General features: G+C 34.2%; 1 protein-coding gene across 2 annotated transcripts in view; it reads right to left on the minus strand.

The window, feature by feature from the left end:
- The window catches only part of TPR (translocated promoter region, nuclear basket protein), a 62,979-nt gene that overhangs the window by 31,251 nt on the left and 9,700 nt on the right, over window positions 1-22,028 (minus strand). For both annotated transcript variants that reach the window (XM_045298150.1, XM_004706667.2), the window contains exons 11-30: window positions 21,689-21,829; window positions 20,522-20,613; window positions 20,083-20,280; window positions 17,568-17,675; window positions 16,241-16,467; window positions 15,559-15,722; window positions 14,837-14,970; window positions 14,617-14,765; window positions 13,608-13,770; window positions 12,031-12,165; window positions 10,714-10,854; window positions 9,598-9,763; window positions 7,929-8,095; window positions 5,218-5,370; window positions 4,709-4,825; window positions 2,934-3,137; window positions 2,646-2,830; window positions 2,092-2,239; window positions 1,130-1,267; window positions 901-1,032 (exon numbers count right to left, since the gene is read on the minus strand). In XM_045298150.1, coding sequence (XP_045154085.1) covers window positions 901-1,032; window positions 1,130-1,267; window positions 2,092-2,239; window positions 2,646-2,830; window positions 2,934-3,137; window positions 4,709-4,825; window positions 5,218-5,370; window positions 7,929-8,095; window positions 9,598-9,763; window positions 10,714-10,854; window positions 12,031-12,165; window positions 13,608-13,770; window positions 14,617-14,765; window positions 14,837-14,970; window positions 15,559-15,722; window positions 16,241-16,467; window positions 17,568-17,675; window positions 20,083-20,280; window positions 20,522-20,613; window positions 21,689-21,829 — 3,062 coding nt within the window. The remainder of the gene's footprint in view (window positions 1-900; window positions 1,033-1,129; window positions 1,268-2,091; window positions 2,240-2,645; window positions 2,831-2,933; window positions 3,138-4,708; window positions 4,826-5,217; window positions 5,371-7,928; window positions 8,096-9,597; window positions 9,764-10,713; window positions 10,855-12,030; window positions 12,166-13,607; window positions 13,771-14,616; window positions 14,766-14,836; window positions 14,971-15,558; window positions 15,723-16,240; window positions 16,468-17,567; window positions 17,676-20,082; window positions 20,281-20,521; window positions 20,614-21,688; window positions 21,830-22,028) is intronic.

The following is a 22,028-nucleotide window of genomic DNA, read 5'->3' on the forward strand; positions in this document are numbered from 1 at the left end:
TACACTTTATGAAACAAACTAATAAAATAGTATATCTAAGTATACTAGGTGTCCTACAAGCAAAATGATCAAGCACAGTTTTACATTTATTATTTGGCTTTTATGGTACAATGTTATTATAGTCACATTTTAAAATGAAAAACTCCATATATCTGAAAGACTAAAACTATCCAGTCATGTAAACTAGTACTTAGCTAAAAAACTATGCACAATTTTTTCTCAATCTAAATTGCTGGAAAAAATATCCTGTTACATGTTAATTCTGTAAAAGGTAAAAACTGAGTTGTAAATTTAACATTTGTCCCATACAGATAACATATTAAGACTTTTACTGGTAAACAATCATTTCTACTAGGTTCTGTAAATATACTTATCTACCTCATTTTACACTATCATTTAAAATCAATGACAAAACACACAACTTTCCTATAGTTATTTAATGATTCCTAACCCTCACTATCATGACTCCAATTCTACCTTACAAATTCAGCTAGATCAGAGCAAGAATACTGGTACAAAAAATGAGAGTAGCAATATTAGGAGGGGAAGGGGAAGGTGTGGAAGGAAGAAAGGGGCAACTGATCACAATGATCAATGTATCACCTCCTCCCAGGGAGATGGACAACAGAAAAGTGGGTATAGGAAGACAGCGGTTGGTATAGACATAAAATTATAAATCAAGGGATTGATTATTGGGGGTGGGGGTGGAGAGAAATGAGTTGATACCGAGTGTTCAAGTAGAAAGAAAATGTTTTGAAAATGATGATGGCACCAAATGTACAAATGTGCTTGACATAATGGATGGATGGATTGTGATAAGAGCTATGAGAGTCCCCAATAAAATCATTAAAAAAAATAATAACATGTTCCTAAGTTTGGAATTATTTCATTTGTCCTTACCTGGTTACGTGCTTTCCAACGTTTAACATCTTCTTCTAGTAACTTCTTCTCTGCCTGCAACATACCACTTTTCTCACTCAGCTCAGCATTTGCTTCTTGTAAAGGTAAAATATCTAACTCCAGTTTCCTCACCTGAAAATAGCGCCAGTATTTTAACATCAAAATGTAAAAATTTAATCACTAGTCAAGACGATAGCATGCCTCTACTTTTTACTACTAAATCACAAACCTTTGCTTGCATCTGTTGTAGATCCTGTTCCAGTCTTTCCTTTTCTTCTCTTAGCATTTTATTGGTCTCCATAACCACATTCATGGTTTCTGTTTTCTTCATCAGTTCTTCATGCTGGGCCATTGTTTTTGCAGTTACCTAAAGGTCACAAGCACATATGTACATCAATATCTAATAATAGGCAGTTTAAATCAAGGACTGTTTTCTCCAACCAGCATATATGTCTTGAGCTAAGAAGAAAATAATTTGTAATCCATCTGACAAAATGGAAATGATTTAGTATTTTATATTGGCAGTCATTTCACCTACTATCTCTCAGTTAAAAGATAAGTCATCATTAAAGGTGTTACTGATACTTCCCTCCAGATGTGGGAGATATTAGGTAACAAAGTAGATTACCAAGTTGAACGTGTGCTATGACTATCCAATCCCCTAAAGCATCTTCATTTTTCTTTTTTGGTTTTTAGATTTGACTGAAGTTTGCTCTTTCCAGACAATTTTAAGCTACTACTTTAACCTAGAATGACTACTCGATGTCTACACAATGACAAGCATAATAAAAAATTAAGATAGTTGAAATTTATAAGCATTCACTATATACCATGCATAGTTCTACTGCTTTCATATGCACTACCTCCACATACCATTCACTACTATTACTCCGATATTAAGGATGAGAGAAGTGAGAGAATTTAAACAGCTTACCGTATATACTCACTATAAGCCGAGTTCTTTCAGCACATTTTTTAATGCCGAAAAAGCCCCCCAGCTTTTTGTGGTAAAATTAGGTGTATCAGCTTATATGAGCATATTGGGAGAGTTAGCTAATGGAGCAAAAGAACTGGAAATGGTGTAGTCTGATTATTGAGCTATTACATTGTATTAATGTTTATTTCAAAATAAGTATTAGAAACTAAAATGACATCTTCCCTTTCAAATTAACTGGTTTCTTAAATACATACCTGCACTTTCTCCCTTTCAGCATTGAGACTATCCTGCAGTTCCTGAAGCTCTCTTTCTAAAAGTTCCACCCTTTGTCGATAACGCAGACTCTCAACTTGAGCCACTTCAAACCTAGTTTCGGCAATTTCTTTTTCTCTCCGTATAAATCTACAACATAAAATTTTACTCGATTAAAATAATGCCAATAGTGCAACATTCAAAACGTAAATAACTTAAGATAAAAAGGATCCACTCCAGCAGATATTTTTACCAGTAATACTTTTATTAAAAACAAATAACAATTTGGGAGAAATATTGGGACCGTCACATTAGAAATGTGATGGGAAAAGCATTGAAGTTTTTTAAGGAGACCTGAAGTTTTTACCAATATCAGAATCAACATTAAGTCATTTGTTTCATTTGATGTATGTCTAATTTTCAAAAGTAACCACTACTTTAGTGGTGGTCAGTATGTTAACCAATAAGACACAGAATAAGCTTTATACATAAACGATATGCCACCCCTTTCATTTGTGGTGGTAAAAAAGTACTTTTCAGAACATAATAGATTTACCTGAGAATTTCTAAAATTTGTTCTTGAGATTTTCCTTCTTCACTAAAGGATACATTTAAGGAGCCTTGTGCACCTTCCTTCATAGAGGCAACTACCTTGTCACTCAACTTTTCAATCTGATCATGAAGTAATCGGTTTTGTTTCTCTAGATCGTCACAGCGTGACACACTCTTGGAAACTTCATCCTATAAAACAAGAGTCTACCGTTAACAGCTTAATTTCCAACACATATACAAATGTAAAACCCAATTAGCTCTGAGAATATTCTACCATGATCTACAGCAATACCTTTAACACTCTTTCTCTCTCCTCCCAAGATGCTTTACTCTCTAACAACTGTGATTCTGCTTTCTGCGTTGTTTCTTCCAAATGCTGACGGACTGATGCCATTTTTGAAACCTGTTCCTTGGCAGCTTGTAGAGCTTCAACATCAGCAGCATGTAGCATTAATTCTCTTTCATATTTATTCTGAGATTCCACAGCAATTTTAGCCTGGAAAATATTATATTGTCCCATCATTGTCATAAAAGATTAAAATTCTGTAAAGATACCTATTAGAGCTTTTCAACAACAAAAAATGGTAGTAATCGTGAGTACATTTTGTGAAACAAAAAATTAGCACTAGCAGTTTTGTGAAACGCATACAATGGTAATTCTGTATGTACATACAGCTGCCCGTTGGTAATGCAGGGGACTAGTGCCCCGTTCTGGCACCAGCCATGGAAACCACAATCCTTGGATGCTCGTATCCTTTCAATAAAATGGTGGTTTGGCAAATAACTTACACATTATTTGTCATAATTAATACAATGAAAATGCTACGTAACAGCGCTTAATGCTTCTTCTTAGCCTTTGAGGGATTGTGCTGCCAATTAACCCCTCCTCCCCCCATATTATTTTCAATCCACTTGTTTGAATCTGCAGATCCAAGACAAGTGGATACAGAAGGCTGACTGTACATGTGCGCACACACACACAGAACAAAAAATGAAAAGAATTTGCATATTAATTTTAATTTCTACTGTTACGTTACTGGGCAATATGCCAATAACCCATTTTTGCCTTTGAAACATTGCAAAAACTTTATATACATGCAAGATGTTATGTAAATCAAAACCAAACTCACTGCGATCAAGTCAGTGACTTCAGCGACTATAAAACAGCGCAGAAACACCGTCTTTATAGGAGGACAGAACCTCGTCTTCCTCTCATTGAGAAGCTGGTGATTTTGAACTCTTGACCTTGTGGTTAGTAGGCTAATGCATAACTTACACACCACGAAGGTGATAAATGTCATATATATAAGCATCAAAAAACTTGAAAAATGTCTCTATCTTTACATTTTCCTACACACTTTTTAAAGTTGCCTCATATATAAGCAATAACTAATAATCTAATCAATAGCTCTTAAAATACTCAACTTGAAAATTGTAACATTACTAATATTCCTACATGTTAATTTCTAATCCTATCATTTCAACAACCTCCGAGCTCTTGAATCATTTTATCACTTCTTATTCATAGATATAAAACATTTCATTATATGTACAGATGTACGTATGCACAGTATGTCATGATGTGCTTTTTCAAAATTTTAGAAAAAGTAATCTAGTCTTTTTACGTTTTTTTCACTCAACACTATAATGACTGAACTACTCATCTGCATCATTGCGTAGCATTATAGATTTTTCACTCGATACTACTCTGTGAAACAACATACCAAATTGGCTTTTTGAGGTGGCATGGCTAGGATATCGGTGCAAACTCATCAATGAAATAAAATAACCTTACCCAGAGCTCCTTTCTTTTGCTGCGGTGTGATACCTTTGACTATTTCACCTAGGGTGGTCTTTTCCAATTCTCCAAGACTATTTTAATAGAGCACCATTCAGTTTTAGCAATCATCTTTCTTTTTAAATTACCTTTTGCTCCATGAGAGCAGAAATAGTTTTGTATTTTGTAAGGTCTACTCAGACTCCCAAATCCAGTCACACAGTCTTAAGAGTTCTTAAGAGGCTCAAGGCTTATTTCTCAGTGATTTACATGAAGAGTTCAATACTCACTTGTTCTTGACAGTCGCGTCTGGCTTGCTGCTCATTACTCAAAGCTGCACTTGCTCTTTGAAGGGCTTCCTGAACTTCACTCTGAACATTCGACAATGTTTTCTTTAACTCAGATAACTAAATAAAAAGAAAATTAAAACTAGGGTTAATTACAATTTATTTTTAAAACACTGATGCTTAATTTTAAAACATGCCTTTAGTCCAAAGGACTATGAACTAAATTTAATGAAGTAAATTTAAAGTAGTTATAACCAAAATGTTCTAACACAATCAATTAACTTTGCCAAAGACAAGACTCAGGCAAAGGCTTCTTAAAAAAAAAAGCCAATTGATGCCTACTGCCATACAATGGTGCAAAAATTTCAAAAGAAAATAACTATAAAGCAGAACAACACAATAAACTAAAATTTGTGCATGTGTTCAATGAATAATTATTGATAAACAGAATAGTAATTACTTAGAAAAAAACTCAAAACCTTAAATAAAAATAAGTTAATAACTAGATTGACCTGTTGTTCCATGCTCTCTATGGCTTTTCTCTTGTCATCCTGAAGTTCTTGTTTTTCCTTTTCTACTTCCATTAATTTCTTTTCCAATTGTGTTTGAAACTCGGCTGACTCTTTTAAACGAACTTCAATGTTCTTGCGTACTTCTTCTGTAACCTTCACGATATGAAAACAAGATACAAAAATTGTACATATTAAAAATTATGCAATTCTAAATTTCTCCAAACCTACGTAAATTAAATTTGAGAAGTGATATTTAAACTAACATTTGCCTTACTTTAACAAAAACCAACCAAATGCTAAAAGACAAAGCAGCAGGAAAAAACAACACTCCATTCAGAATTCCAAGCACAATTTCTCTTTCAACTTGGCTTCTTTCTGATGTAAAATGTCCAATTTTTTCATATCTGCCTCAATTCTCACATGTACTTGCTAAATATGTCTAATCTACTGCAGAAATTCTTTTCCATGTACTGTTATTTCCACTGCTTTGACCACAGGCTATAGCTACTTCTAAAATAAAATGTATTTTTATGCACAACATTATTCTTCCTAAATTAAATAAATTCCTATTACAACTAGTCATTCAAAATTATGATATTCAAAATCTTTGTTTGCTTCTCAATTGATTTCTAAATTGTACCCCTCATGACGTCATGTAATTCAGTATGCAAGTCAAACTGTCCTCACCTGCAGCTTTGCACTTTGGCAGAGTCTTCCTACTACATGCAATGTCTTTTTACTATGAATTATCAAAATGTTCCCTTCCCTCAAGGTTGGACACAAATGACTTCTTTCGGTAGTCATTCTTTCCCAAGAGACAAATTATCATTTACCCTCTCATTCTCACCATTTGATCTGTACCTTTATTATAGCAATTATACCCATACCTTTAGTTTCTATTTTGGGTGTGCTTAATTTATCTGGCTTATGAGTCATACATTCTTTTTTAAAAAAATCATTAGGGGTTCATACAACTCTTATCACAATCTATACATACATCAATTGTGTAAAGCACATTTGTACATTCATCACCCTCATCATTCTCAAAACATTTGCTCTCCACCTAAGCCCTTGCATCAGATAATTTTCCCCCTCCCTCCCCGCTCCCCCCTCCCTCATGAGCTCGATTTTACTTTTGTCATACTTCTCTGTTGTCCATCCCCCAAAGAGGAAGTCACATGTTGTAATTGGTCCCCCATTTCCAATCCACCCTCCCTCTACCCTCCCAGTATTGCCACTCACACCACTGGTCCTGAAGGAATCATCCGCGCTGGACTCCCTACGTTTCCAGTTGTTATCTGTACCAGTGTACGTCCTCTGGTCTAGCCAGATTTGTAAGGTAGAATTGGGATTATGATAGTGTTGGGGAGGAAGCATTTAAGAACTAGAGGAAAGTTGTATTTTTCATCGTTGCTACATTGCACCCTGATTGGCTCGTCTCCTCCCCGAGACCCTTCTGCAAGGGGATGTTCAGTGGCCTACAAATGGGTTTTGGGTCTCCACTCCCCCCTCATTCACTATGGTAAGATTTTTGGTTCTGATGATGCCTGATACCTGATCCCTTCGACACCTTGTGATCACACAAACTGGTGTACTTCTTCCATGTGGGCTTTGTTGCTTCTGAGCTAGATGGTCGCTTGTTTACCTTCAAGCCCTTGAGACGCCAGATACTAGAGCTTTTGATAGCCGGGCATCGTCAGCTTTCTTTGCCACATTTGCTTATGCACCCATTTGTAATCAGCGATTGTATCAGGGAGGTGAGCACGCAATGATATGAATTTTTGTTCTTTGATGCCTGATAATTGATCCCTTCTGCACCTCCTGATCACACAGGCTGGCGTGCTTCGTCCATGTGGGCTTTGTTGCTTCTGAGCTAGATGGTCGCTTGTTTACCTTCAAGCTTTTAAGACCCCAGATGCTATATCTTTTGATAGCTGGGCTCCATCAGCTTTCTTCACCACGTTTGTTTACTCACCCACTTTGTCTTCAGCAGTTGTGTTGGGAAGGTGAACATCACAGAATGCCAACAGAAGAAAATATTCTTGCATTGAGGGAGTACTTGAAGACCCAATGTCCTTCTGCTACCTTAATACTAAACTTATAAATACATGCACATAGATCTATTTCCCCAACCTAATATACATATTTGCACATGTACATGCCTTTATTTAGACCTCTATAAATGCCCTTTGCCCCCAAGCTTTTCCCTCTATTTCCTTTGACTTTCCTCTTGTCCCACTATCATGCTCAGCCTTCATTTGGGTTTCAGTAATTCCTCTTGGTTACTTTACCCTCGATCACGCCCTACCAGGCCTTCTACGCCCTCCTCACCACCGATTTCGATCACTCATTGTTCCCTTATCCCTGGGTTTGTGAGAGTCATACATTCTTAAGAGACAAGGGTAACAACATCTGTCTCATTCATATTTACCACAATGCCTTCCATATAAAACTCACTGCCATTCAGTTGATTCCAACTTAATCCAAACCTCTATAGTGTTTCTGAAGATACACATTTTTACATGCGCAGACAGTTCCATCTTTTCCCCCCTCAGAACAGATGGGTTTGTACCACAGGCTGTGTAGTTAGCAAGTCAACACCTAACTTACAATGCCCAAGAACTCGCTATATATAGTAGGGTCCTAATGAAGAAAATAGAAAGCAACAATGTTAATAGCCCTGTTTGAACTGAATTCAGAATTATACATACCTGTTTTTCCTTGTTGAGGGATTCTTCTAAACTAGTAACCATTGCTCGGTACTGTTCCACATTACTAGTACTTGTTTTTAGTCTCTCCCTCAAATCATTCACCTGTTCTTCTGTTTGTCTTAGCTGACTCCGAAGTTCATCTGCATCTTCTTTGTCAATAGCCTGACCTAAAAATACAACAGTACTATTAAAATTATTAAAATGTAAGTTATCGAATGGATTATGAAATTAAAAATCAAATGAAGTTGTTTCCTTCAATTCATAGATATCAAAATATAAATTAAGTATTTTTTCATTCATACTCTTCAAAAATACAAATATTTGAAATCTGTTGTTACAAAATTTAACACAAAGAAAAATTTAAATATTTCCAGTAAAATGAGGTAGCTAATTGAAATCATAGAATTGTTAATTACCTAAACATTACTATTACAGTAAAACATCAATCTTATATAATTTAGCTCAACTTTTGTTCTTTTTAAAATGCAAAGGAAGACGAGGCACAAGTCCAAAAGAATGTTTTTCCTATCAATCAGATAGAAAGGATTACAGAACAATAATGCATTTTATACACACAAACACATTTGTTAGTATACATACATACTTGTACATACTTATAAAGAGTCCTAGAGGCATACTGGCTTAACTGCTAACCAAAATGTTGGCAGTGTGAACCTCTCCAGTCTGTCTAGAGGTCTGACCAATTTCGTCTCATAAAGAGTATAGTTTGGGAGCAGCTTTGTCCTATAGGGTCACTAGCCATGAGGTGAAATTGACTGACAGTTCCCTACAACATACTTATATGTATTATGTGTATATGTTTATTCCTTCTAGTAGGAAATACAATCAAGTAAAAGTTTTGTAAGTAACATTACCTAATGTAAAAGGCTTTGAATTTTAAAATGGATGCTCTGCAGTCAGCAAAATGTCATGAAATATTTTATTAACCTGAGGATACCAATGATGAAAGGCTAGAAACTGTTCTAAAAAAGACAAAATAAATCAAGTACTTCTTAGAAATTGCCTTTACACATTTAAGTAATCTTATGATAAAAATGCAAATGTAGTCCCTCCGTCCTCTAGAAATCTTTTAAAATTACCAATACAATGATTTCAACAATTGGAAATCAAGATTACAACTTGGTCAAGTGCCATGCAGAACGCTTAACAATTTTTATTTTTTAGGTTTTTATTTTTAATTTTTATTTTTTTTAATCATTTTAATAGGGGCTCATACAACTCATCACAATCCATACACACATCAAATGTGTAAAGCGCATTTGTACATTCATTGCCCTCATCATTCTCAAAATATTTTCTCTCCACTTAAACCCCCGGCATTAGGTCCTCATTTTTCCCCTCCCTCATGAGCCCTTGGTAGTTTATAAATTGTTATTTTGTCATATCTTGCCCTGCCCGACGTCTCCCTTCACCCAATTTTCTGTTGACGTCTCCTTTCACCCACTTTTCTGCTGTCCGTCCCCCAGGGAGGAGGCCACATATAGTTCCTTACAGAGACACTCAAAATTGCTGTGTATCTACTGAGTTAAAATCATGAGTTTTATGATATTCGAAGTGACATTTTTTTACCCTTTACAAGACTGAAAGCTACTTACTTAGAAATTATTTTATTTATAATGCAATATGCCTTTTTGGTTGATTTATTTACCTTTCCCAGTTTTTTGTGAGGACTGAGAAGCAAGTTGGGCTTCTATATTACTGAGGTGTTGTTTCATTGCAGCATTTTCCTTTTGAGCATTTTTTAGTAGTTCTTTAGTGTTAAGATGAAGATTTGACTCAGTATCCAGCTGCCTCTTTGTATCCAAAAGCTGAACCTATAAAAAAAGGAAATATATATAGATATATGAAATAACCCTGCAAATAGTACCCCAGGTTCCTATATTTAACTAGTGGCTCAAATTTTCCTTCTTTTAGGCAGGCCCTTAAAACTGTGTTCAAGATGGAGTTAATAGGAACTTGAATTTACCCTTAGCAATTAAAAAAATAAAAAATTAACAAAAACACATTTAACAACAATTTAAGTCATTGGACATAGGAAATGAGGAATAATGGTCTCTGAGACAAGGTGAGCCCTATGATTCCCGTAGTTAACTGACTTGAGAGAATTTCCAGGTGAAGAAAAAGGGAACTGAGGTACAACCCAGTAGTCCTATAAGCTGAGAATATAGATCTGAGAGTCCAGGGAAGCCTAAACAGGTTGATTTTATAGGAGAGAATACCCAAGAGGAGGGGTCCAATGTTAAGAGAACTGTAGGAATCTGCAGAGGTTGCCCCTCGAACATTCAGCAGAGAACTGATCAGAGAATGCATTTGAAATGACCTCCGACAGGGCCAAGAACCCTCCGAAGAGATTATAGTGAAGAGTGCTTAACACTCAGTCATTCCCAGGAGTCAGCAGGCAGACTTAATTCATGGGACACCGAGTACAGTTCTCAGCAATGGAATCTAGACTGAGCATGGATATAAGTCTGCCTAATAAATCATAAAAAAAGTATGGTTCCAAAGCATATTTACATGTAACTTTGGGGCATCTCAGATCAAAACTCCAGAAAAACTGCATACAAATATCCAACAAAGGAAAATCAGACATGTCTTGACACCCAATCAAAAATTATAAAGAAGGCATACAAAAAGGCAAGGACAACTTGTAGTTTATAATTAGTCTCTTCAAATTACCTACAGTTCAGATGATATGGTGTTCCCATGTAGCTAAATAAACTGAACAGAAATGAATTACAGAAATGTAGTGCTCTGATAGACTTACATCCAGATTTCTAGTAAGGGTATGCCTTTGTTCCACTTCATTTTCCAACTTCTTCTTTAGATGAGATATCTCATGTTCCAGTTTTTCTATCTGGCTACTCAGCCTCTGTTTGCTTTCAGTTTCAGAGCGCTCTAGTATTCCCTAAGTTAAAGACAAGATTTTTGGTTGGGTTTGAGAAAATAACCAACTAAGAAATATCAAGAAAATAAAAGGCTTCATGTAAACCCAACTCATTTCTACGTGAAGATATGAAATATTTTAACAATGAAAGAACTTTATCTTTTCTTATTAAAATATCTACTTGTGGTAGTTACATATGATTTCATGGCAACCCGATAAATAGTTAATTGGGTGGAGTCCAATCTATCAATCATGTCACAGTCTGATTGCTGACTTCTTGTGGGTATGACCTTCTCCTGAGAATTCTGGGAGTTTTCTCCCTTCGTTCCTGGAGGGAGGGCACGCTCTCCCTCTCTGCTATACCTTCCTATTGTCAAGCTACGTGGAGCCACTTTGATGGCAGCCAGAGCCCTACAAATGCTTCCACTGCCACTGAATCCACAAGACTTTCCACCTACTGGACTTTGATCGTCCTGCATTCAGTATCATTGCAGAGGAATTTATAGACTAGTATAAGACATACATGGATGGGGTAATACTGGACTTAAGGACTTGATCTGTACTGGGCTGGGATGTCTTAATGATACATAATTACTTCTTGATATAAAATTCTCTCTTACACACATACGAATGTCCCTGGGTTTGTTGCTGTAGTCAATATGGCCTAACACACTACTTGTTAGACAAAAGAAACACTTTATAATATTGACCTTTAGAGGTCTTAAGGAAAAATTAAGATCAAAGATTTAATATTTCAACTAACCAAAGCAAGAAACAACCAACCACCGTCCATTGCCATCAAACTGATTCTGACTCCTAGCAACCCTAACAAAGTAGAACTGTTCATTAGGGTTTCAGATACTAAATCGCTGTGGGAGCAAGCACCTCAAACTTCTGTGGAGTAGCTCATACAAGAGTTTACACTGCTGACCTTGCAGCTAGCAGTCCAATGCGGAATTCATGGGGCTACTAGTGCTAGAACCTATAAATGTAAACCTAATGATGCTAGTTTCAATCAATTCAATGTTTTTAACTTAGAATATGGAAAAAATACCTTAAAATCGCAAACTCAAATATCATCAGTGACAGGGGACAAATGAGTTTACTACTTAAAAAAACTGAGAAACTGTAATGGGATAAAACTGTTTAAACTTAGCTTATATAATCCCTTTTCCTACAACTTAAAAAAAAAATTACCTGAATTGTTTGCAGATTAGTTAGCAACAAGTTTTGCCCGCGTTGCTCCGCTAACAAAGACTCTCTCTGCTGAGAAAGACGAACTTCTGATAACTTAAGCATCTCCTTTTCCTTCTTCAAATTTTCAGCTCTTACCTTGTGTCGGATACAAGTGAAAGATGATAGCGAATACAGTTAACCCATTAAGATGATAGCGAAAACAATCCTCTCTTTACTATGTAGTTCCTAATACTAATTAAAGGGTTTTCAATATACGAAAAAGTACAATTCTTTAGTGTTTCATTATGAATTATTAAGCAAAAATGGGAATACTAATAAAGAAATTTTTTTTAAAATTACAATTACTCATTATTCTTTTCCTTAATACTTACCCAGACTTTCAAACAATTAAAAAGCAAGAAAAAAACTAAACTGTTGGAGTAAACAACAACAAAAAGCATAAATACCTATGCTATACCGTCTGACCTGTATAATATTTATTATCCAAGTTTTACTATCTAAGCGTGGTTCCTAAGGACCTGTTTGAGGGTGCTGACCAGTCCATTTTAAATGTAAACTTTTTGTTCATACAGAGTACAGGGGACCAGTGCACTCAAAATCGGTATTCTCAAAGTTTTTATACACATAAGTCAGATAAACTTACCAATTATAAAGCTTACTGGTTAGAGCAAGTGCCCTTGACCACCCACCACAATGGAGTAGGAGTACATTAAAAATGCAATATAGCTAACATAATTAGAGTACATGACCTTATGTCTCAACTAATGCATATTTTCATGATTGTCTAAAAAGAGCAAATGACTTAGGCCTTAAGTTTCAGTGCCTCTAAAAGTAAAACAGGGAAAAACAATGCCTGGTTCCTACCTAACAGAAAATTATCAAAAAAGATGTGAGAAATAACATTTTCTAAAAGTAAAATATGACAATTCTGTCATCATAGGAACCAGGTCAAATATCCTGACTTCAATATTATTTTGAAGTTCAGAAATTTTTATTTTTAATTTTTAATGCAAATTTATACATTGCTTTATTAAAAGTGCACAAGATATTGACCTTTCTTTAATTATAGAATATTGACTGGCAAACTCATTTTAAAATGGAAGACATAAGAAAATCTTGGTTTAGCAGAAAATGAACTTCCTTCCATCTTCCTGTTTCAATCTTAAAAGAAATAATCATTCTACTTATGCACAACTGGCTATTAGGAAACTGTAAGAACCTGTGATCAACAAACCTCTCAAATATCTAAGTTATATCAATCAGTAAGAATAAAATTCGGTATCCCTCTGTATCGTGGGAGCCTGATTCCTTGAGAATGCTGAAACCCATGGATGCCTAAGGCCCCATATACAGTTGGTGTAGTATTGCATACAACCTATTCATATCCTCTTATATACTTATTTCATAATTTAATTACGTCATTAATTAATCCCTAGCCACCAAGAATATTTTAGATCCGCAATCAGTTAAATCCCTAGATATGGAACCCATGGATACAGAGGGCCAACTGTAATAACTAAAATGGAAATGTCAAAAACAATTGATTATGCAAACCAAATGGGGGAAATTGGTCTCACTTCTGCAACAGCTAGCTTTTCATTTGCTCCTCTCAAATCTTGAGTCATAGTATTGATGATCTGTTCCTGTTTTTGAGTTGTTCCCGTGAGTTTCTGATTTCTCTCATGTAGGGATGTTATTTCCCGACGGTATCCTTCAACATTATCTTGTAGCATTTCATAACTTGTATAAAAAGAAAAATAATTTCTATAAATAATTGTATTACCACCACCCCCTAGTTAGTTCCTTGAAAATTACACAACAGATGTTCAATTTTATGTGATTAAGTAAAACTTTCATTCTTCCTTCCAAGCTATACACCTATGGAGTGGTTGAAGTTCCATGTAAATACCTATTTTACGTTGAATAACTTTTAAAAAAATCCTAATTACATGAAAAATAATGTCAATACTATCAAACACCAAACTTTATTTTTATAATACTGATTCAGGAATCATTAATCACCATGAGGTATGTAATGTAAGACAGTTCTTGGATGGCTAGTGATGCACTTTTGCCAATCCTTTTTCCTTGGCATAATTAATCCTCGATCTTATTCCCTTGGGAAGTTAAGACTAAGGATTTATCAAAAAGCAAAAAAGGTGCTTTATTTCTAAATGCCTAAGAAAGTGAATTTTCCCCCAAATTACCCAGCTCTATCTTATACCTAGAATAAAAAAGGGTGAATAAAATTTGCTGAGTTTATCTTACTCTACTGCAGTTACAAATAATTTTGGCCTGAGAAAACGCTAGACCCTTTAAGATCAAAAAAGAAAGCTAACAAGCATAAACTGTAAATTATGAAAATAATTTTTGGAGAGGAACTAAGAACACTGAGGAGAAAATTAACAAAATGCTCCACTGATTGTTGTGATGACTTCACAATTCTTTTTAACATATTAAAAACAATTAATTGTGTGGATGGGAACTATGTCAATAAAACCGGAAAGGAAGAAAATCAATTGTTTTTATTTCTTTTGACTTTAATTTTCCACAACTTTGTTAGCCTTCGAATAAGAGTATATTTACCGTTTGGAAGCAAAATCTAGCTGAGTAGAAATTTTGGTATTTTGTGATCGCAGTTCCGTAACTTGTTCTTGAAGCTTCTCAAGATGCTCATTTTGTATCTTTTCATTATCTGTCTTTTCTTTCTTGTAATTCTCAAAAATTTCCTGTAACTAAAAAAATTATCAGAAGATGAGATTGTATTCTCTAAGAATTTAATCCAAAGATACAGAATGATGTTTACCTGTTTAAGGGCAGCCTTAGCTTCTATAGCCTCTGTTGACTCAGTAACAGGCACTGGAGCGGGAGTGGAAACAGTTTGTGATGTACTTGCACGTTTTGGAGTTGACAGAAGAGAGATATCTTCTAAATTTGAAGCTTTAAGAAAATAAAAAGATAAAATGCATTATCAGCTTTGATAAACCAGTTTAATCTAAGATTTCTATGTGACCACATCATTATCAAAATCAGCAAGAAAGAGTTAAACTGGAGATGAGTGGAGTTATAAAACATGAAGTCTATCTGTTTAATGTTTACAATGTTTAAATGCATCAAACTAAAAAATTAAAAATATAGTAATAAATTCTAAGGAAATTAAAAATAAGTATAATAGTCTATTCTAAGGTATAACAGGCCCTTCTAAAATTTCATGAGACAAACGCCATTATCTTTTAACTCCTTTTTTCTAAGAACTTTTGGACAACTAGTACATTTTTCAACAGTGGTGAAGACTTTCTCAGTTTTCATAAAACGCTGGGTGTTTCCCATTTTATGTAAAAAACTGAGCGATGCCCGAGAATTGAAGTTCAATGAAATTATGCCTGGGAATTGATGTTCAATGAAATAAGGCAGTCAAACGTGAAGCAATCACCATTGGGGTAGTTATTATTTAGGTAGCAAAATCAGTTCCTCATTACACATTTCAGGAATAATAAGAAACTAGTAAAATAGCATATAAAAACCTACTTTGTAATGGGATGACAACTCCTGTTGTTTGTGACAACAAAATACGGTACATGTCACGCTGACGAACTATGGAATCGGCAAGATGCGCCTGTTGCTGTCGGGACTCACGAAGATGTTCCAATTCAGTGAGAGCATTCTCAAGTTTGAGTTGAAGTTCAGTGATTCTATATAGGAAATAAAACCAGTCTATTTCAAAACTTAAGATTGAGATTTTATGATTGTAACTTCTCTTATAAATTAACTAGGCATTAAAAATACAATATTCACTTTCTTTAATCGTTTTCCCCCCTTCAGCTATTATTTTGAGAATCACTTTTTAAACTTCTGTCGATGCTATCCGAAAAAAATTGTTTGCAAAAAATCTCTTATAAATTCTATTCAGTCCAAACTCAATTTTCTTTCACAGCCATTCGTTCTCCTCTAACACCAATTAAAAACAAAAAGCATTTTGATTTTGCTTTGTTAGGGCAGTCCTTATAAATCCTTCAATACTCAGTACCTAGAAGTTTGATAGATTCTCTGAATCTGAGCTGGGTTCTGCACTGCTATAAAAATGTTCATACAAAGAGACTTTTTCTCTGTTCCTTTTCATTTATAACAATCACATTACACGAGAGCTGAAAACTAGTATTCAATGTTTACCGAACAAACAAAATTCATTGTTTATTAGTCAACCGCTTACTTGGATGAAGTTGATTCTTTTTCTTCTCTTTCTTTAGTTTCTCCAAGTTCCCTAAGAGCCACTAAAAGACGCTGATTCTGTTGTTGAAGCTCTTCAATATTTCTGTACGAAACTAGGTGCTGTGATATTACTTCAGATGAGCTACTTATATCAGCAGAGCTTACTTCCTCATCACGAATTACATGGTTACCCCTTGCTTCTTCAAGTTCCATCAAAAGCACTCTAATCTAAAAAGTAAATGAAGACTTATGTTATAAAATAGAATTGGCTTTAATTCTGAAGATTTGAAAAAATGGAAATTATTACTTAGAAAAGTTTCAATTATCATTAACTTAAATTTTAACCTAAAAATCAGAGCCATCAACCTTTCTTATTTTAGGTATTAGAATTTAAATAATCTTAGAAAAACTTAATGAAATAAAATTAATTTAAAGTTCTAGAGAAGTATATAATGAAGGTTTTACACTCTAAAAAAAATGTAGACAAACTATAATTTCAACATGTGGTCCCATTTTTATAAAACAATGTATATACCCAAGTAGGTATGTTAAGGAGCTTTGAAAAGTTCATCAAAAAATTGTTTTCTTTCATTCTATTTTTTCATATACTTTTTTGAAGGTCCCTTATATATTACCTCTGTATGTACTTACATATGTATTACATGACAGAGGGGAGCGTGGGGGGGGGGCATAGAAAATAGATTTTCAGATAAAAGTATGTATCAAGACATTTAAATAAAAATTTTATGCATGTGTTATTTGTGTGTGCACAAAAAATAATAAAATCTAAGCCAATAAAAATGTTAGAAAAGGGGGAAAAATACAAATGTGTTATCAAATGGTATCACAAATACTTTAAAGAATTTTGTTATTAACACAAAAATGACTTGTGCTTATTAAAAAATACCAAGTGGCATAGTAATAAACATGGTATGATACTATTTTAGTTAAAACTATCAACACTTATTCATGCAAATATTTGCTTATGTTCATTTGTATGTATATTAAGAAAGCATTCCAAATATATTGCAGTCTGTTAACTTGGTGACCCCATCAGAGGCTATAATAGTAAAAGAAGACTTTTAAAAAAATATTTCATTTCTTAAAACTTGAGAATTGATATTAAGTATTTTAGGGAAAATAAGTGGAGAGTTGTAATTTGAATTTCATATGTGGCAGTTCTATCTTACATACTCCTACACAGATTTCCCTTTACTAAGGATCATGGGTAAAAAAACAGTATGACAATGGTATTGGGCAGGCAGTTTAAAAAAATGAGAGACACCCACAAGCAAATGAACAGAACATACACACAAAAACATTCTAACCTGTTGTGAAAGATCTTTTATTTGTATTTCCATTCTTTGATTATCTCTTTCAAGAACAGAAGAATGTTTGTTTGCTTTATCAGTATCTTCCCTCATTCGCTGAATCTCCTTTAAATTTGCAATAAAATTTTAAGTGAATATTCTGTATTTCCTGGCTAGATTTACTCAGACATACAAATAATAAAAATGTACAGCGCTCAAATACCATAATAATCAACTTATAAATGAAAGCATCTTATACAATGTTAAAAAAATTCATTACACTTGAGTCAATTCCACTCATAGCAAGCCTACAGTGAGGACAGAGTACTATTGTACCTTTGGGTTTCTAAGGTTGTATATCTTTATAGGAAAAGAAAGCCTCATTTTTCTCCCAAAGGAGCAGCTGGTGGTTTTAAACTGCTGACCTATGGTTAGTAGCCTAATGTGTAACTCACTATGCCCCCAGGGCTTCTTCTTTTTTTTCTTCTCATTTTATTAGGGGCTCATACAACTCTTATCACAATCCATACACACATCAATTGTGTAAAGCACATTTGCACATTCATTGCCCTCATCATTCTGAAAACATTTTCTTTCCACTTAAACCCCCGGCATTAGGTCCTGATTTTTCCCCTCGTCACCAGGGCTTCTTAAATAACATAGCTGGTTCTAGAAATGAGAAATTCTACATAAATATGAACATATATTATTTCTTACTACAACAGTGCTCATTCTCTAAATGATAATCATGGGAATTTAGCCTTCACCATAATCACTGTCAGTTAGAATCTTACTGCCAGATCAAACTCATAGGGTATCAAATGATACCACAAAAATCCTTACAAGAATTTTTTACGAAGGCAAAAGTATAGCACTACATTGCATTAACAATCATTACAAAGGCCACCAAAATAAGCCTTAAAAGTAAAAAAGAGACAATTATAAAACTTTGGATGAGCTTCATAAAAGTCAGTTTATAAAGGTGACACTCAGAATTATTTAAGATACAGCAATTATATCACACAAGCCTATTTAAAAAAAATATATAGGATATACAATATTTTACTGGATGGTTTAATGGCAATGCTTTACGAACATTACTATAAAGACATAGTATCCTTATAATCTTTAATATTTGGTTTCAAATGCATGCAAATTTTGCATCTTAATATATTATTTTCAATAAAAATGTTTTTAATAGAAGTGATAGATCAGATTTACCCTTCTGGTTCAGGTATCTTTGAGCAGACTAGCTTAAAGGTATTCCTACCCAATTCCAGTAAAAACGAAAATAATTAAAAATAAAGTTGGCTAATATCCATGAATCAGCAATGGTACAAATCTCTAGATGGGATTAGTATGTCCAAGTAAGGAAACAACCGGGTCACGAAATCAAAAGAGCCCACCTAACAAATGACTATGAGAAAATGTAGACGGAAGGACTCCTGGCAAAAGCTGTGGAAATTAAATCCCTCAGCAGTTGCAATAAATAAGTAAATAAATAGATATAACTCCACGGATTTTTATTATTCTTACTATATATTAATGGAGAAATAAAAGTTTTTTTCCCCTTCAGTGAATAGTTATTGATTCTTAAGCTGCTCTACCATTCTTTGACAAACAAGCAGATAAAAGGGGAATATTTTCTAACACACTTGGAACCTTAAAGAAAGAAAACAATTTGGAAAACATACAATAAAAACCTGTAATGAACCCTAGTGATACCAATGAGAACACAAAGATCATGTAATAAGGAAGGGGGTTGCAAAAGGTTTGTACAAAACTGATAAAACTCTAAAAACTGCTAAACAGCACATCAATTGGTTAGGTTCCCATTACATATAATCTAATTGAATTTAGGATGACCCATAAATTATAAACTGCAATAGTAGCAACAGTAGAGGTTTAATTTCTAATTGAAAAGATAAAATTATCTTCAAAAAGAGAAAGTTATCCGTTTAGAATTGACACAATCTGATTGGCCTGAACTGACTAAATAAATTTAATAGCTTACATAGCTCCTTAGTAATTTACTAATAGTATCCTAAAATTAAAAAAAAATGGAGTATAAGCACTCTCACAATGATTAATTATCTCAATAAAAGATAATTATGCATTTACTTGGCACTCCCAATAAACAGTAAAATGCATATAGATTTGCCAAATTGTGAAAGAATTAAAAAATGGAGTCCTATGATCAAACAGCATCTTTTCTAAATGGATCATCCTGTTTGACAAAGAATGACAACCTAAATTTGAGAAAATTCTAATACAAAGAGATTTTTATTATAATTTGAAGATAATCCCAAGGTGATTTGGATATATACCCTCTAAGAGAGAATCTAAGGAGAACAAGAGTGAACAGCTTTAAAAATGTAAAAGGCTCTCATCGTTTCAATTGACTATCAGTAGAACTTCTTGTGATTTTAAACTCTACCAATATAATGAGAGGTTTCACAGTTTACAATTATCAAGGAACTAGTTAATCTATACTTTTCTTCCCCCAGAGCTAAAATTTGGGAATGGCACGAACCTTCATAGCTTGTTCAAGCTTAACAGATAAACTTGCCACAGCTTTCTGTGCACGTTCATACTCTTCACGTTGTCGTTTTAAAATCGGTGCTTTGGCTTCAACTTCTTTCACTATTTCATCTAAATACTTATTAATTCTTTTGTTCTCCAGTTTTTCCAGAAGCAACTGGTCCTGTGTTTCCACATAGGCATTATACAACTGAAAACAGAAGAGGGATCTTTTCACCCTAAGCATGATAAAAGCATGTAACCGATCTAAAGTCAACCCAAATACTTTTTTTTTAGCAGCTTTCCAAGATGGATGTGTTAACATTCGACAGCCCCAGGAAATAAGAAAATATTTTCCTAGTATGATCAATCAGATGATGTAAGAATAACTTTTCTGAGAGTTCTGAACATTAATGCTGAAGAAAAATAGCAAGATTTATTATCATCCTTACCTCAGTTAATTTCATGCCAGGTTTCACTATCTTAGCAACAGCTGCTGCAGTAGGAGACATGGCAGCAAGTTCTTCTTCAGATAAAATGGCTCCTGTGCCAGAAATACAAGTTTAATACATTTTCATTAAATTGCTAACTAAAATCCATGATCATTTATTTAAAAACAATTCTGACATCTCTGCACATTACACATGGATTCCTATGAAAATTTAGACATATTAGCCATGTAATACAAGCCAATTCTTTCAAAATAATCACATGGTAATTATTGTTAGGGACAGAACAGGGAATTCTGCTCTGCCTAAGGGAATGAACAAAGGACCCTGTGAGAACAAGTTGTGAACAAAGGTCACTGTGACAAAAGGCTTGGAAAACACTTGATCCTTGAAGTCAGGCCCTAGTGAATATTTTGACAGACTCTACTTGGAGATAATTCTACAATGTTCTCAAACATGCTGACCTAGAGCCACAGGCAAGATAAAGTTGAACGAAAGGGAGCAAGAGACTCAAGGACGAATTGAACTAATTAGGAAATTGTTTGACCATCTGTAAAGCTCTGAGTTGACTTACTCTTTGAAACTGCCATATAAAAAGTAGAAGTGTTCCCCTAGACAAGTCCCTTCTCAACTCATGAGAGGGAACTCTAGATCGAAGTTTAGCTTGTCTATGGTTAAGGTGTCTTTCTCACCTGGAGGGAAGGACCAGCTTCATTTCTTAAGAAGTAGCTCTATTACTTTAAATAAAACTGAGGCTTAACTGTGTGTGTGTGGGCTAAGCTTATCTCTGGACCCTTACAAATCACATGTTCTGGGACTTGCTATTTACTGCATGGATGATAAACCTAGGCACCAAACAGTTACATGAGAGGTTTCAAAAAGTTTTAAGGAAAAAATGGAATTAAAAGATTTTAGAATTTTCCCACCAACGTTTTGAAGCTTCTTCACATTAAAAGTACCCTGGAAACTGATATATACTTTTGTAATCAATTGGTACTTAACTGATAATGCCATAAGATATGGTTAAAAATAGTAAATTTAAAACAAAACATTTTAAGGATGTAACTTAATGCAATTAATTAAATCAAAGCATAAGAAATACTATTAAATGACTACAGCATAAGGGAATCCTAGTATCTTAAATCACTAATAAAAATATATTATTCACACCTTTACGTTTTGTAGCAGAAAGCAAGTCATTTGCATTTTCCAGTTCCTTCTCTAATTTCCCTATTTTCTCAAGCATTTCTTTTTCCATTTGATCTTTAGATTCTTCCACCTCCAGAAGATGATCTTGTATTGCTTTGCTGGCTAGATGCATGTTTGAAGATAAAATACCAAAGAATTATGATTTTGCTTACAAAATGTAGCATTTGAGACATTAGATTCTAGAAATGTTGGTTGACATTACTAGCTGAAACTGTCATTATGCTTAGAATTTCTCAAGCAACATTACCTAATAAATACGCCTTCCATTTTGCTTTTTTTAATCCAGGGAGGAACATAAAGA

This window comes from Echinops telfairi, unplaced genomic scaffold, assembly GCF_000313985.2.
Source record: "Echinops telfairi isolate 266 unplaced genomic scaffold, ASM31398v2 ScPeMD7_7424;HRSCAF=8462, whole genome shotgun sequence".
NCBI classification, from domain to species: domain Eukaryota; kingdom Metazoa; phylum Chordata; class Mammalia; order Afrosoricida; family Tenrecidae; genus Echinops; species Echinops telfairi.